Source organism: Silurus meridionalis, chromosome 23 (assembly GCF_014805685.1).
Source record: "Silurus meridionalis isolate SWU-2019-XX chromosome 23, ASM1480568v1, whole genome shotgun sequence".
Classification (NCBI taxonomy): Eukaryota; Metazoa; Chordata; class Actinopteri; order Siluriformes; family Siluridae; genus Silurus; species Silurus meridionalis.
The window spans coordinates 3,998,219-4,014,111 of record NC_060906.1 but is presented as its reverse complement, the minus strand read 5'-3'; the positions used below and the strand labels follow the sequence as shown (position 1 = coordinate 4,014,111).

Here is a 15,893-nt window from a genome sequence, read left to right as displayed (position 1 = left end):
ACACACATCACTGACCATCATCACACTCATCACTGACCATCTCATTCACATTACTGATCATCACACTCACATGACTGACCATCACACTCATCACTGACCATTACACTCATCACAAGAGAGAGAAACATGTAAAGTGAAATCTTTGAAATCTGAATGTGGAGTAAAAGAAGCTGTAGGTTCTTCAGCTCCAGACAGTATTTTCAGGTGTTAATCTACTGGAAATACATTGATCATCACACTCATCACTGATCATCACACATCACTGACCATTACACTCACATCACTGACCATCACATGACCATCACACTCATCACTGACCATCACATTCACATCACTGATCATCACACTCATCACTGATCATCACACTAATCACTGATCATCACACTCATCACTGACCATCACATCATCACTGACCATCACATCACTGACCATCACATTCACATCACTGACCATCACACTCATCACTGACCATCACACTCACATCACTGACCATCACACTCATCACTGACCATCACACTCATCACTGACCATCACTCATCACTGACCATCACATCATCACTGATCATCACACTTCACTGACCATCACACTCATCACTGACCATCACACTCATCACTGACCATCACATCACTGACCATCACTCACATCACTGACCATCACACTCATCACTGACCATCACACTCATCACTGACCATCACACTCATCACTGACCATCACACTCATCACTGACCATCACACTCATCACTGACCATCACACTCATCACTGACCATCACACTCACATCACTGACCATCACACTCACATCACTGACCATCACTGACCATCACACTCACCACTGACCATAACACACTCATCACTGACCATCACACTCAAATCACTGACCATGACGCTCATATCACTGACCATCACACTCATCCACACCCACACTCATCGGATCCTTGGCAGAAACATCATACGGAAATGAACCTGAGATATTAGAGGAGTGGCAGGAGTTCTACCTCCCAGATCACATGTACGTGTAGGTGATTGGTGTTTTTAAGGAGTTCACCTGTGACTCTCGAGATGAACTGGTGCTGATGGTGTATGAGGATGGAAAAGTGTTTGCTAATGAAGGTAACAGGCTCCATCTCACCAATAACAACCTTAAGGAACCTTTGAACATGGCCTCCAGTTCCCAGGAACCAAAGAGTACTATGGAGGTCAAAGCTTTGAGGACATGGTGAGATGGACTTCAGTGTTTCTAAGTTTAATTCTAGCTTCAAGAGTTTCCTGATTTTCAATCTCTCATATAAAACCTTTACATGATCAGAGATCATCGATCTTCACAAACCTTTTACACAATATCATCTAGTGATACAGAACATCATTTAGCATAATATTAGGAACAATAAGGAGAATTATGCATTATTCAATTATAAATAACACTTATTTATAATTAATATTATCTTTTTATTTTCTTGATATTTTGAGTCAGTGAGATCCCTTAATGTTTAAAATCACACACTAAATACTTCTGATAAATCACACAGAAATATTATAACTTTAGTATTTAAATACATTATAGACTTACAGAGTGGAAGTGTAGTGTGTGTGTGTGTGTGTGTGTGTGTGTGTGTGTGTGTGTGTGTGTGTGTGGGTTTACAGTGTTTAATGAAAAACACAGTCATTAGTGTTGCACAAGTCAGCTCACTCTTAGTGTCGGTCTCAAGTCCGGATAAATGTGGAGGATTGTGTTATGAAGGACATCCAGCATAAAACATGGCTTTAAGGAGAGGAATGTGGAAGGGCAGATGGTGGTGGAGTTTCTTAAAAGGATGGATTTTGCTAAATGGCAGTGGTGAACACATATTTTAAGAAGAAGGAGGATCATAGGGTGATGTATAAGAGTGGAGGAAGGTGCACACAGGTGGACGATGTTCTATGGAGGAGATGCAACCTGAAGGAGATTGGAGACTGTAAGGTGATGGCAGGGGACAGTGTAGCCAGACAGCATCGGATGGTGGTCTGTAGGATGGTTTTGGAGGTGAAGAAGAAGAGGAGAAGAGTGAAGACTGAAAGAAGAATAAGATGGTGAAAGAGGAAAGAGTGTAGTGTGAGATTCAGGGAGGAGGTCAGACAGGGGCTCGGTGGTGGTGAAAAGGTGTTGGATGATCGTGGAACTACTGCAGAAGTGATAAGGGACAGTATGTATGGTTTAGAGACAGTGACATTGAGTAAAAGACAGGAGGTGGAGCTGGAGGTAGCAGAGCTGAAGATGTTGAGATGTTCGTTGGGAGTGACGATGGACAGGATTAGAAATGAGTTTATTAGAGGGACAGTGCATGTAGGACGTTTTGGAGACAAGGTGAGGGAGGTGAGATTGAGATGGTTTGGACATGTGCAGAGGAGGGACATGGGGCATATCAGTAGGAGAATGCTGAGGATGGAGACACCAGCAAGGAGGAAAAGAGGAAGACCAAGGAGGAGGTTTATGGATCTGGTGAAGGAAGTCATGGCGGTAGTTGGTATGAAAGAGGCAGATGTAGAGGACAGGGGGGGTATGGAGACGGATGATCCGCTGTAGCGCCCCCTAATGGGAACAAATTCTTAAGCCCTAAATCTAGTGGATGTCTCTTTACATTTTTGCAATCAACTAGAACAGGGGTCACCGACCTTTTTGACACCGACTAATGTGAAGGGCTACCAGTTTGATACACAATTCTAAAATAAAAAAATTGCTCAATTTACCCTTAATTATATGTTATTATTAATAATGAATGATATTTAACTATGTCAGGGTCAAACTCAATTGCACAGGGGCCAAAACTCAAAGCACACTTTAGGTGATGGGCCGAACAGGAGAAACATTTATTGAACAAACTAAAACAATGGGTTTTTTTTACATAAATATGAATAAAAACAGACAGGAATATTATTCCAGAGTAAATAAACTTAAACTTTTAATAAATAGCTCTCCATAAAAATATCTTCTGTCAAAATTATACAAGTTAGAAATATGAACATGCTGCAAAAACCCTGAACAAATCATTAAAAATTGTGCTTTCAAGTAAATGTTAAAATCACAACAAATCAAAACAATCAGATTTCTTTGCTCTTAGGCCATTTTATAAAAAATTATCTTAAACTTTAAATAACTTAAAATAGGCGGGTGACCTGGTGCCCGCGGGTACCATGTTGGTGACCCCTGTTTTTGGTGTTAATTTTGACCAACCAATAGCTCTGACAATAGTCATCTTTGTTTTCAATAACCCAAAAGATATTCCATGATCCTCCCATGCAAATATCATTGGTTCAAACATACTTTAACTGTGACGTTATGTGACGTGTCACTGAAACTTGAATTGTGAATACATAGGGTTGTTTTTACCCTGGACAGGAAACACAGAAGATGATGCGGATTAACAGAATAATTCACATAATTCAATAAGTCACTGTTATATGAACAATAAAACATTTCATTTAAATTCCCGGAAAATCTACAAAAATGTCAAATAATAAAATACAATAGATGCAAACACACAAAAGATACAAACAATATTTCTAAATAATGTATATATTAGTGAAAGAGGCACAGGGTTTTTTATTTGTGTGTGTGTGTGTGTGTGTGTGTGTGTGTGTGTGTGTGTGTGTGTGTGTGTGTGTGCGTGCGCGTGTCTGTCTGTCTGAGTTTTAGCCTGTGCATGTTAGGCGTGGCACAGAGGCGGAAGCCGGAGTAACGGCAAACAGAAACTTTATTTGGACAAAGGCAGAGCCAACACAAAACACCCGTGCAGTTCGGGATAATCCGGCAAACGGCAGTTCAAATATATTACCCACGGTGCGTTATGGAGGAGGCGGGGCACGGAGGGAAGCGACAGGGAAGCGTCGGTAATCCGAGGTGCGCTGGGGAAGCCAAACGCGGCCGTGGAGTGAGCGAGAAGTCCGGGCGAAGAAGGCACGCAGCGGGAGAAGCACATAAGCGAATCCTCAGCATGAACCTGCACGACCACGCCTGAACGTATAATAACGGACCCGGAGTGTAGGTGAGTGCGCGGTTTATATGGAGGCAGGGAGAGAGTTCATGATGCGCTTCAGCTGTGTGTGATTTGCGCTTGGGAGCGCGCAGCGGCAAAGGCAGCCTCTGAAGGAGGCGTGGCAGGTGGATTCCTGACACCACCCCCCCCAAAGGGGCGGCACTAGACGCCCCCAAACCGCCAACTGCCCGGTGGGCCCGGGCACTTGGAGGAGGGCCCCTCCAGTCCTCCAGGGTCGAAGGGGACCACACCTGCGGAGCGCCAGGACGGAACACAGCCCCATGCGGAGGCCAGGAACGGGGTGAAGTCCATGGCGCAAACCAGAGGCGGAGAGACATCCACCACGGAGACCTGGAGCAGAGCGATGCCCTCAGCGAAGGCTGCAGGCGGCGCGACGAACCCCCTGGAGACCCGGAGCGTAACGACGTCTTCGGCGGAGACAGGAGGCGGAGAGACGACCCCTGTGGAGACCCGGAGCGGGACGACGTCTTCGGCGGAGACAGGAGGCGGAGAGACGACCCCTGCGGAGACCCGGAGCGGAACGGCGTCCTGGGCGGAGACAGGAGGCGGAGAGACGACCCCTGCGGAGACCCGGAGACCCGGAGACTGGAGACCCGGAGACTGGAGGCGGCTGTAGGTCCTCGGCGGAGACCTGGAGCTGTGAGACGGCCACAGCGGAGACTGGAGAAAGGGGAAAGGGTGACGCCACGGTGGGGAACTGAGCAGAGCGACGCCTTCAGCAGAGACAGGAGGCGGAGAGATGACCCCCACGGAGACCAGGAGCGGAGCGACGCCCTCTGCGGAGACCCGAAGGCGGAGAGACCTCATCCACGAAGCTCTGGAGCAGGCTGACCCCCTCGGTGGAGACTGGAGGCGGAGAGATACCAACAGCGGAGGCCGAAGGTGGAGTGCTGCCCTCAGCGGAGACTGGAGACCCGGAGACCCGGAGACTGGAGACCCGGAGACTGGAGGCGGCTGTAGGTCCTCGGCGGAGACCTGGAGCTGTGAGACGGCCACAGCGGAGACTGGAGAAAGGGGAAAGGGGTGACGCCTACGGTGGGGAACTGGAGCAGAGCGACGCCTTCAGCAGAGACAGGAGGCGGAGAGATGACCCCCACGGAGACCAGGAGCGGAGCGACGCCTCTCATGGAGACCCAAGGCGGAGAGACCTCATCCACAGCTCTGGAGCAGGCTGACCCCTCGGTGGAGACTGGAGGCGGAGAGATACCAACAGCGGAGGCCGAAGGTGGAGTGCTGCCCTCAGCGGAGCCCGGGAGCGGAGCCCCGCCCTCAGCGAAAACCGGCAGCTAAGCGACCTCCCTTGCGGTGGTCTGGAGCTGAGAGGCGGTAGCCCTGGAGACCTGACACGGCATGACGTCCCTGGCAGCAACCTGGAACGGACCGGCGTTACCCAGGAAGGACAGGAACGGGACCTCATCACCCACGGGGACCTGGAATGGAGAGACAACCTCTGTGTCTACTGGAAGCAGGGCAGAGCTTTCGGCGAGGCTTACCGGCTGGAAGACCCTCGGGTGGAGACCGGAGATGGAGCGATGCCCTGACTGAACACAGAGGCTGACTGATGACTTCAGCAGGGTTCATTATTGTGAGTTCACCCTCCAGGGAACACAGGAGTGACCTGTCCCTGTCCAGGGAGCATGGAGCAAGGATGTCACCGTGAGAGGGGTCCTGAGGCGAGCCGTCACCGAGGGAGGAGCTCGGGAACAAGGCGTCGCCGTGGGAGGAGCTCGGGAGCAAGGTGTCGCCGTGGGAGGAGCTCTGTGACGTGACTTGGTCCTCAGAGTGCTCGTGGGCGAGCCGTCACCTTTAGGAGACTGTGGGCGAGCCGCCTGCAGATGAAGCTGGGGGCAGCGGTTCGACATCCCCTTCATAGTCCAGGAACTGAGGTGAGTGCTCTGGGGACCCCTTGGGAATAAAGAAGGTCTGTGACGTAGCATCGCCTACAGAGTGATCGTGGGGCGAGCCGTCACTTCTTGGAAGACTGTGGGCGAACCGTCGCCTGTGGAGCCTGGGGCAACGGGACGACTTCCTTTCGCAGTCTTGGAGCGGAGGAGAGCTCTGGGGAACGAGAGATGGCATCGCCTCAGGGAGACTGTGGGCGAACCGTCGCTTCGTGGAGCCCGGGGGCAACGGGACGACTTCCCTTTCGCAGTCTTGGAGGTGAGTTGTGCGCTCCGGGATCCCCTTGGATAAAGAGGTATGCTCGGGGACGCGTTGGCGTGGAACCATGCTTTCCTTGGGAATCGGGAGCGGAGCAGAGTTTTCGTCAGGGTCCTGGAGCAAAGAGGAGCACTCTTGGCAGCCTTGGAGCGGAGAGGAGCTCGCCTGGAGACCCTGGGACAAAGCTGAGCTCTCTGGGACTCTCTGGAGCGGAACCGAGCTCTCTGGGACTCTCTGGAGCGGAACCGAGCTCTCGGGGACTCTCTGGAGTGGAACCGAGCTCTCTGGGACTCTCTGGAGCGGAACCGAGCTCTCGGGTTCGCTCATGGACAGAGAGGAGCTCTCGGGTTCGCTCATGGACAGAGAGGAGCTCACGGGGTCGCTCAGGGACAGAGAGGAGCTCACGGGGTCGCTCAGGGACAGAGAGGAGATCACTTCGGAGACCTGGAGCGGAACGGGGTTTTCCTTGGAGACCTGGAGCGAAGCTGGGCTCTCCTTGGGACACAGGAACGGAGCTGGACCCACCGGAAGGTTCTGGAGCAGAGTGGAGAGCTCCTGGAGGTCCTGGAATCGAACAGAGCCAGCCTGGATTTCCTGGAGCACAGCGGAGATCCCTTGGAGGACCTTTGGTGGAGCGGAGCTGACCTGGAGGGCCTGAAGCAGCGTGGTGACCTCCTGGAAGCTCTGGTGAGGAACGGCGTCCTCAGAAGCGGGGAAGAGGAGATGGTGATCAGCCGTGGTTATCCCGAGTTCCCTGGTGAGAAGCTGGAGGAACCGGGTGCAGGAGCTGATCTCGCCCGCCATCGTGCTCCACAGCTCTCTGGCAAGGGAGAGAGATTCCTCGGGTAGAAGAGACATGTGGAGGGCGATTTTCGCTTCTTCGGTGGGATAACTGGCTGGGTTTAACTCCACATATCGATCCACGCTCCTTAAAAAATCCCTCCATTCGGCTCTGTTGCCGGAGAAGCAAGCCGGGAGTCCTGTGACGTCATGAAGGGGGCGTGGCGCTGCCGAGCATGCCCGAGAAGCGGCTGCGAGCTTCCGAGTTTTCCCGGGGGCGGAGCTTGACTGCCGCTTGATCTCGGCTAAACGAACCCGACCTCCAAGGCACGGCTCGCACCGGGACCACGGCGTTAACCCGATCATGTCTTTTTCCTTTCTTTTCTTTCCTTTTTTTTTTTGTATATTCCTTTTCGGGGGTCCGTTATTCTGTTAGGCGTGGCACAGAGGCGGAAGCCGGAGTAACGGCAAACAGAAACTTTATTTGGACAAAGGCAGAGCCAACACAAAACACCCATGCAGTTCGGGATAATCGGGCAAACGGCAGTTCAAATATATTACCCACGGTGCGTTATGGAGGAGGCGGGGCACGGAGGGAAGCGACGGGGAAGCGTCGGTAGTCCGAGGTGCGCTGGGGAAGCCAAACGCGGCCGTGGAGTGAGCGAGAAGTCCGGGCGAAGAAGGCACGCAGCGGGAGAAGCACATAAGGGAATCCTCAGCATGAACCTGCACGACCACGCATGAACGTATAATAACAGACCCGGAGTGTAGGTAAGTGCGCGGTTTATATGGAGGCAGGGAGAGAGTTCATGATGCGCTTCAGCTGTGTGTGATTTGCGCTGCACGCTTGGGAGCGCGCAGCGGCAAAGGCAGCCTCTGAAGGAGGCGTGGCAGGTGGATTCCTGACAGTGCATCTTCCGGGATCTGAAGTTCCAGGTGCCACCCAGTAAACTCCATGCAGTGGGTCCAGTAAAATTGGGAGTTATACAAACAGAGACACAGGGTTTATTTATTTATTTATTTATTTATGTTTGTTGTTGTTATTGTTTTAAAATCTAATTAAAAAATGTGAGAAATTATTTTGTGTTATTTCATCTTTAGGCGATGGTGAAGGTTTGGAGGTGGTTGAAACATACACCTCATATAAAGAATCTAAAAAACAACAAGAAATACGTCACACATTTTAACTGCAAGAACAAGAAGCACCAAGTGTTCAGAATGCAGCCACATCATTATTCACATATCAGATCACTGTATTTTCATGTGAAACAAACATGTAACATCTGTTACTTAGACAAAAGCAGCATTTCACACGAAAAAATCAAACGTACAAATTTACACGTGATGAAATGATACACGATTACATGTTCATTAGCTGAATGAGATCTAACACACTCGTTCACACACTCGTTCACAGTGAGGTTCTGTAACAGCATGTGCTTTTGAGGAGATACTTACAGTACATGTGTCTGGACTCTAAAGTCTGTTCCCAATGATCCTGACAGGAACAACAATAACTACAAAGAAAGATAAGGCACATACTGTGTGATCTCTAACACGTTTATTCACACACTTGTTCACACACTCGCTCACACACTCGTTCACACACTCGCTCACACACTCGTTCACAGTGGTTCTGTAACAGCATCCGCTTTAAAGAAAAACTTACTTCAGTTTGGATTCTGCGGAGGTCCAATAATATTATTGTGCCTGATGGCATCAACATCAATTCTGTTTATTCTGGGAGCATCTCCCATTTCATTTGTCCTTCTGGGTATCCTGAGAGAGAGAGAGAGAGAGAGAGAGAGAGAGAGAGAGAGATGGTAAGGAACTTAGATTTTCTAGATAATACACATGTACTCAACACACACTTACAAAGCTTTCGCTCAGCAGCTCTCAGTGTCTCTCTGTTTTCAGTTTCATCAATATGTCTGGTAATTGTGTAATCTGAGAGGAACTTTAGAGATTTCTTTAACTGCGTCAGGGCTGAGCATCTTGTTGACAGCGGCTTTGTGTGAGTGTGTGTGTGTGTGTGTGTGTGTGTGTGTCATGTATGTCAGTAGAAGCATGAGGTATATTGAAGAAGGCTAAGGATGAAAAAAGAAATGCTAAGGAGAAGGTTTATTGATGTGGTGAAAGAAGACATGCAGGTGGTTGGTTTGAAAGATGATCCACTGTGGTGACCACTAATAGGAGAAGCTGATAGAAGAAGAAGAAGAGGAAGAAGAAGACAGACAGTCTTGCATATTGTTCTTTGTAAAAGAATGGCTTCCTTCTTGCCCCCTACCCCACAGTCCAGACTTGTACAGAATACAGTATACGGTAGTCACATGTAAGGTGTGAGCAGCACCTGCCAGAAATTCCTGTAGTTCCTTCAGTGTTGCTGTTGGCCTGTTGGTAGCTCCATAATTAGTTTCTCCTCATCCTTCTATCATATATATATATATATGTGGTGTGAAAAAGTGTTTGCCCCTTCATGATTTCTTCTTTTTTCGCATGTTTGTCACACTTTAATGTTTCAGATCATCAAACTAATTTAAATATTAGTAAACGATACACAAATGAACACAACATGCAGATTTTAAATATTTTATTTTTTTACTGAGGGAAAACAAAACCCAAAACAACATGGCCCTGTGTGAAATATTTAAATTTCTCTCGCCACACCCAGGCCTGATTACTGCCACACCTGCAATCAAAAAATTTCTTAAATAGGACCTGCCTGACAAAGTGAAGTCGACCAAAAGCTCCTCAAAAGCGAGACATCATGCGAGAAACAAATGAGAAAGTAATTGAGATCTATCAGTGTGAAAAAGGTTAAAAAGCCATTTATAAAGCTTTGGGACTCCAGCGAACCACAGTGAGAGAAATTATTCACAAATAGCAAAAACATGGAACAGTGGAGAACCTTCCCAAGAGTTTCCAGCCGACCAAAATTACCCCAAAAGCACAGCGACGACTCATCCAAGAGGTCACAAAAGACCCCACAACAACATCCAAAGAACTGCAGCCTCACATGCCTCAGTTAAGGTCAGTGTTCATGATTCCACCATGAGAAAGAGACCTGGCAAAAATGTTTTTTCCAAGACGAAAACTGCTAAGCAAAATGACCGTAAAGGCTCGTCTCACTTTTTGCCAGAAAACATCTTGATGATCCCCAAGACTTTTGGGAAAAGGAAAGCTGAGTAGTTGAGCGCGAGTCGTTTGCATGTTGTTAGCACGATGCTCGATGTTCACAATGCAAGTTATTGCTCGTAATGCGTTAAATTAAAAAAGTTTTTGCTCCTCCTGTAAAGTATTTATAAATTATGTTACTCACAATACAAGGTTTCCCTGTACGTAAATTATAATGACACCAATCAGAACTTTTGCTGTTTCCTCACGGATGGTTTTAACTGGCGGATTCTGGTCCTTGATTTGAGACTTAACGCATCAATAAAACAAATGTTTAGTGCTGAACTTTTATTTTTACATTTTTTGATATCTGTTAGTATTAAGATGAGCCTCACACTGGTTCTCTAAACACATTCTTATGTTGTCTGTTCAGTGTCTATAGGACATGCATACCATGTGAGTATGTAAGGTACATGGCTGTCAGGCTGACGAACAGGACGCGGAAGCGGAAGCAAGTCAATCATAGTCGATTTATTTCAAACAAAACAGTTCAATAAGCAAAACACTCACTGCTGCGGCGAGAAAACAAACAAAGAATGTCCGCTCGAGGGCGAGCAATCCAAACCAAAACCTGGAGTCCGAAGCGAAAGTAACGGCAGCGGCTAAGAGTAATCCATGGGAAAACAGAACCAGCGGGAATGCTGGCGGTCGAGCAGCCACGGTATCACCAGCATGACAATACAAGAACCGACAGCCTGTGACTCGAAGAACGTGAGTCTATATAGTCTGAATCCTAACGAGTCACAGCTGTCGGTGATCGGGCAGGCACGGGATAATGAGGCACCGTGAGAGCTACTGAGGCGTGGCAGGTGCATCTCTGACAGCGGCCGAGGAAGGCGTGGCAGGGTGAGCATCGCAGCAGAGCAGGGAGGATCGGAAGGGCCCAGGGCACAGCAGCCTTCTTGGCCGGGATCAGGAACGGGCCAGCGACCCTTGAAAAGACCGGAAGCTGAGCCAAGCCCTTGGCGGAGACCAGGGGCGGCGTCCCACGGGCGGAGACCAGGGGCGGCGGCGTCCACGGCGGAGACCAGGGGCGGCGGCGTCCACGGGCGGAGACCAGGGGCGGCGGCGTCCACGGCGGAGACAGGAGGCCGGCGGCGTCCACGGCGGAGACAGGAGGCGGCGGCGTCACGGCGGAGACAGGAGGCGGCGGACGCCTCGGCGGAGACAGGAGGCGGCGGCGCCCTCGGCGGAGACAGGAGGCCGGCGGCGCCCTCGGCGGAGACAGGAGGCGGCGGCGCCCTCGGCGGAGACAGGAGGCGGAGACAACCTCCTGAAGACCTGGAGCGGAGACGTCCTCCACGGAGACCAGGAACACAGAGGCACCTCGGCAGGACGTTGAACCAACGACACCTCGTAGGGCCTCTGGAGAGCCTTGGCGTTGATCCGGGCGACACTCGGAGGGCCGCTGGAGCGCTCTGGCGTTGACCCGGGCGACCCCTCGGAGGGCCTCTGGAGAGCTCGGACGTTGAACCGGAACGACACCTCGGAGGGCCTCTGGAGAGCTCTGCGGTGTTAGGGGACCTGGAGGTCCCACGTTGCTCTGGGGACCCTGGAGGCCCGGCGCCGCCCTGCGGGGACCCTGGAGGCCAAGTCGCCCTGCGAACCTGAGGCCGGCGTCGCCCTGCGGGAAACCTGAGGCCCGACGTCGACCTGAAGAGGACCTGGAGGCCCGGCGACCTGAAGAGGACCTGGAGGCGATCCGTCGACCTGAGGAGGACCTGGGGCGAGCCTTCGCCTGAGGAGGACCTGGGGCGAGCCGTCGCCTGAGGAGGACCTGGGGCGAGCCTTCGCCTGAGGAGGACCTGGGGCGAGCCTTCGCCCTGAGGAGAAGTTGAGGCGAGCGTCGTCTTCTTTGCGCCAAGCGGCTGTAAGGCGTCCCTTCGCGGCCAGGCGGCGGTGCGGCGACCCTTGGCGGCCAGGCGGCGGCGACGACCCTTCGCGGCCAGGCGGCGATGCACGACCCCTTCGCGGCCTGAGCTCTCTGTGGGACTCTGGACCGAGCGAGCTCTCTGTGGGACTCTGGACCGAGCGAGCTCTCTGTGGGACTCTGGACCGAGCGAGCTCTCTGTGGGACTCTGAGGCTGAGCGGCACCCTCTGTGGGACTCTGAGGCTGAGCGGCACCCTCTGTGGGACTCTGGACCGGGAGCGAGCTCTCTGTGGGACTCTGGACCGGGAGCGAGCTCTCTGTGGGACCCTGAGGCTGAGCGGCACCTCGGCGGAACTCTGTGGCGGCCCGGCGCTCTCGTGGCGACTCTGTGGCGGCCCGGCGCCTCGTGACGACTCTGTGGCGGCCCGCGCCTCGTGACGACTCTGTGGCGGCCCGGCGCTCGTGACGACTCTGTGGCGGCCCGGCGCTCGTGACGACTCTGTGGCGGCCCGGCGCCTCGTGACGACTCTGTGGCGGCCCGGCGCCTCGTGACGGGTCTGTGGCGCCTCGGCTCTCGTGACGGGTCTGTGGCGCCTCGGCTCTCGTGACGGGTCTGTGGCGGCCCGGCTCTCGTGACGGGTCTGTGGCGCCTCGGCTCTCGTGACGGGTCTGTGGCGGCCCGGCTCTCTCGTGACGGGTCTGTGGCGGCCCGGCTCTCTCGTGACGGGTCTGTGGCGCCTCGGCTCTCTCGTGACGGGTCTGTGGCGGCCCGCGCCTCGTGACGGGTCTGTGACGTAGAGGCGCGCTCCTGGAGACACTGTGGCGGAGAGGCACGCCCACGGGAACCTCGAAACAGGGCAGCACGCTTGTAGATGTTCTGTGGCGGCACGGACAGCTCATGGGAATGCTGGGATGCCAGGGCGCTGCAGACGCCGGAGATGGTGCAGGCGTCCACGAGAACCCCGGAACACAGCAGCGCGCTTGTACTGACCCAGGGGCAGGGCCATGTGTCCGTGGAAACCCAGGAACTGAGCCTCGCGTTCTTGGATGCCCAGGGATGGAACCGAGCACCAGTGAGAATCCTGGAACGGAGCTGCGCGCTCTGAAGCACCGTGGGAACGAGCCGAGCACCTCGGAGAATCCTGGAACGGAGCCCCGGCCTGAAGAACCACGAAATGAAGCCGAGCACCTTGAGAGTCCTGGCAGGAGCCGCTCTGAAGAACCACGGAACGAAGCTCCTTCCTCCTCAAAGGGACTGTCGTGAAGATCCGCCACCTCCATCCCACACATCCCAAGAAGAAGCTCGCAAAATTCAGTGAGCCATTGCCCCCATTGGCGCTCCGTATCCTGCTGGTTTTGGAGAGAGCATCACCAGACAGGAGAGAGACGCAGAAGGCGATCTTGGCTCTTCGACATGCAGTTTTACATATTTTTATTTTTTTTATTTTTTATTATTGAGGGAAAACAAAACCCAAAACAACATGGCCCTGTGTGAAATACTTCAATTTCTCTCCCACACCCAGGCCTGATTACTGCCACACCTGTTAGCAATCAAGAAATCTCTTAAATAGGACCTGCCTGACAAAGTGAAGTCGACCAAAAGCTCCTCAAAAGCGAGACATCATGCAGAAACAAATGAGAAAGTAATTGATATCTATCAGTCTGGAAAAGGTTAAAAGCCATTTATAAAGCTTTGGGACTCCAGCGAACCACAGTGAGAGAAATTATTCACAAATAGCAAAACATGGAACAGTAGAACCTTCCCAAGAGTAGCCGACCAAAATTACCCCAAAAGCACAGTGACGACTCATCCAAGAGGTCACAAAGACCCCACAACAACATCCAATGAACTGCAGTTAGTCAGTTAAGGTCAGTGTTCATGATTCCACCATGAGAAAGAGACATAAAAATGTTTTTAAGACGAAAACTGCTAAGCAAAATGACCGTAAGGCTCGTCACTTTTGCCAGAAAACATCTTGATGATCCCCAAGACTTTTGGGAAAAGGAAAGCTGAGTGTTGTTTGATGTTGTTAGAGATGCTCGATGTTCACAATGCAAGTTATTGCTCGTAATGCGTTAAATAAAAAGTTTTGCTCCTCCTGTAAAGTATTTATAAATTATGTTACTCAATACAAGGTTTACAAATTATAATGACACCAATCAGAACTTTTGTTTCCTCACATGGTTTTAATGGATTCTGGTCCTGATTTGAGACTTAACGCATCAATAAAACAAATGGGAACTTTATTTTTACATTTTGATATCTGTTAGTATTAAGATGAGCCTCACACTGGTTCTCTAAACACATTCTTATGTTGTCTGTTCAGTGTCTATAGGATGCGCCATGTGAGTATATACGGCTGTCAGGCTGACTAACAGAAAGGAATTTCAATCATGTGATTTATTTCCCTTCAATAAGACATCATCTGCCGAGGGAGAAAGTGTGTGCGAGCAATAAACCAAAACCTGGTCCAAGAGTAACTGGTAGAGAGAAGGGAAAGAAAGGAATGCTGCAAGCCCTCTGCATCTCGAAGAGCCTGTATCGAACGTGAGTTATATAGTCTATTAATCACAGCTGTTTGGGCAATATGAGGCACCGTATTACTGAGATTCTCTGCAAACCATACTCAGAGCAAATCACCCAGCACAGCAAAGTTTCATCAGGAACAATTGAAAACTAGCCAATCAGAAAACACAGAGATTAGGGCACTGACGCTACCAGAGCTGGCCCACGGCGGAGATAACACGCGAGGCACAGAGGCAGCACGACGGGCAGAGACAACCAGCACGCCCACGGCAGACAGAATATTTATTTAGAGACAATAAACATTCATTAAATATAACTAACTCAGAGACAAGGCAACCCTCACGGAGACAACAGAGACAACCTCCTGCCTAGCTATTTCCACAGACTCAGAACACAGAGGCACCTGAATTTGACAACGAATTTCGACCTCTAGAGCTACGCGATGAATACAATGAGCTTGGCGCTACCAACACATCCTCTGAGAAGTAAAAGAATAGGTTACTGTTATGATACCTGTCTGCTGAGGCACTGATGCTCCCTGAGTCCAACCTGAGGCCCACGCCGCCTTGAACCTGGTTACCTAATTGAAAAACCTATCTTACAGATCAAAACCTATTTCTCTAGAACCTCCGCCTGAAACCCAAATGCCGCCTAAGGACCTAGCCTTCAAGGACTCGTCTGAGGAGAACAAAGGTTCTTTGAACGGCTGTAAATGTCATCCAGGCGGCGGCACACATCTTGTCCTATGTTTATTCATCCAGCCTACGAATTCAAGACCTGAGCTCTTTGGGACTCTGACCAGCCAGTCTGTATTCAACACTCATCTGACTGAAATAGCCTTGTGACTCTATGCACCTCTGTACTCTGAGACTGACTGCACCTCTTATTTACCACAAATACTCTACTACATCAATGATACGGCACCCAACTGTCTCCTACCTTTCCGCTCTAACTCGCGCCTAGACTCTGTCGGCGTCTGACATTACGCCCGGCGCCTCATATTGTATGCCCGCGCCTCACATTTGTCAGCCCGCCTCGTGACTCTTCGTGTGACTTATTTCTGCCTGACTCTCGCCTTGTGATGTCTGTGGCTCGTGACTTCACGGCCCGGCTCTTCACTGTCCTCTTTGATCTGATCATGATTCTGTCCTGCGCCTCCACTTCAACACGAGACACTTAGAGACGCAATAAACAGAATTTAGATGTTCCCCAGCCACGGACTCATAATGCTATGTTACCCCCAGACCCGGAGATGGTGCTCCCCAGTCAACACAGATACTGACCCACAGGCCATGCTGGAAACCCAGGAACTAGCCTGCCTATGCCCAATGGAACGGCATCTATCAAACG

At 51.0% G+C, this 15,893-nt stretch overlaps 2 protein-coding genes across 2 annotated transcripts in view; both read right to left on the bottom strand.

The window, feature by feature from the left end:
* Positions 1-15,893, bottom strand: part of LOC124377357 — a 291,851-nt gene that overhangs the window by 235,706 nt on the left and 40,252 nt on the right. The gene's annotated exons all lie outside the window — the stretch shown is intronic.
* The window catches only part of LOC124377356, a 306,775-nt gene continuing 296,853 nt past the window's right edge, over positions 5,972-15,893 (bottom strand). The window contains exons 2-5 of the mRNA XM_046836792.1: positions 8,641-8,750; positions 8,430-8,488; positions 6,627-8,123; positions 5,972-6,334 (exon numbers count right to left, since the gene is read on the bottom strand). Of these exons, the coding sequence (XP_046692748.1) occupies positions 5,972-6,334; positions 6,627-7,337 (1,074 nt within the window). The 5' untranslated portion in view covers positions 7,338-8,123; positions 8,430-8,488; positions 8,641-8,750. The remainder of the gene's footprint in view (positions 6,335-6,626; positions 8,124-8,429; positions 8,489-8,640; positions 8,751-15,893) is intronic.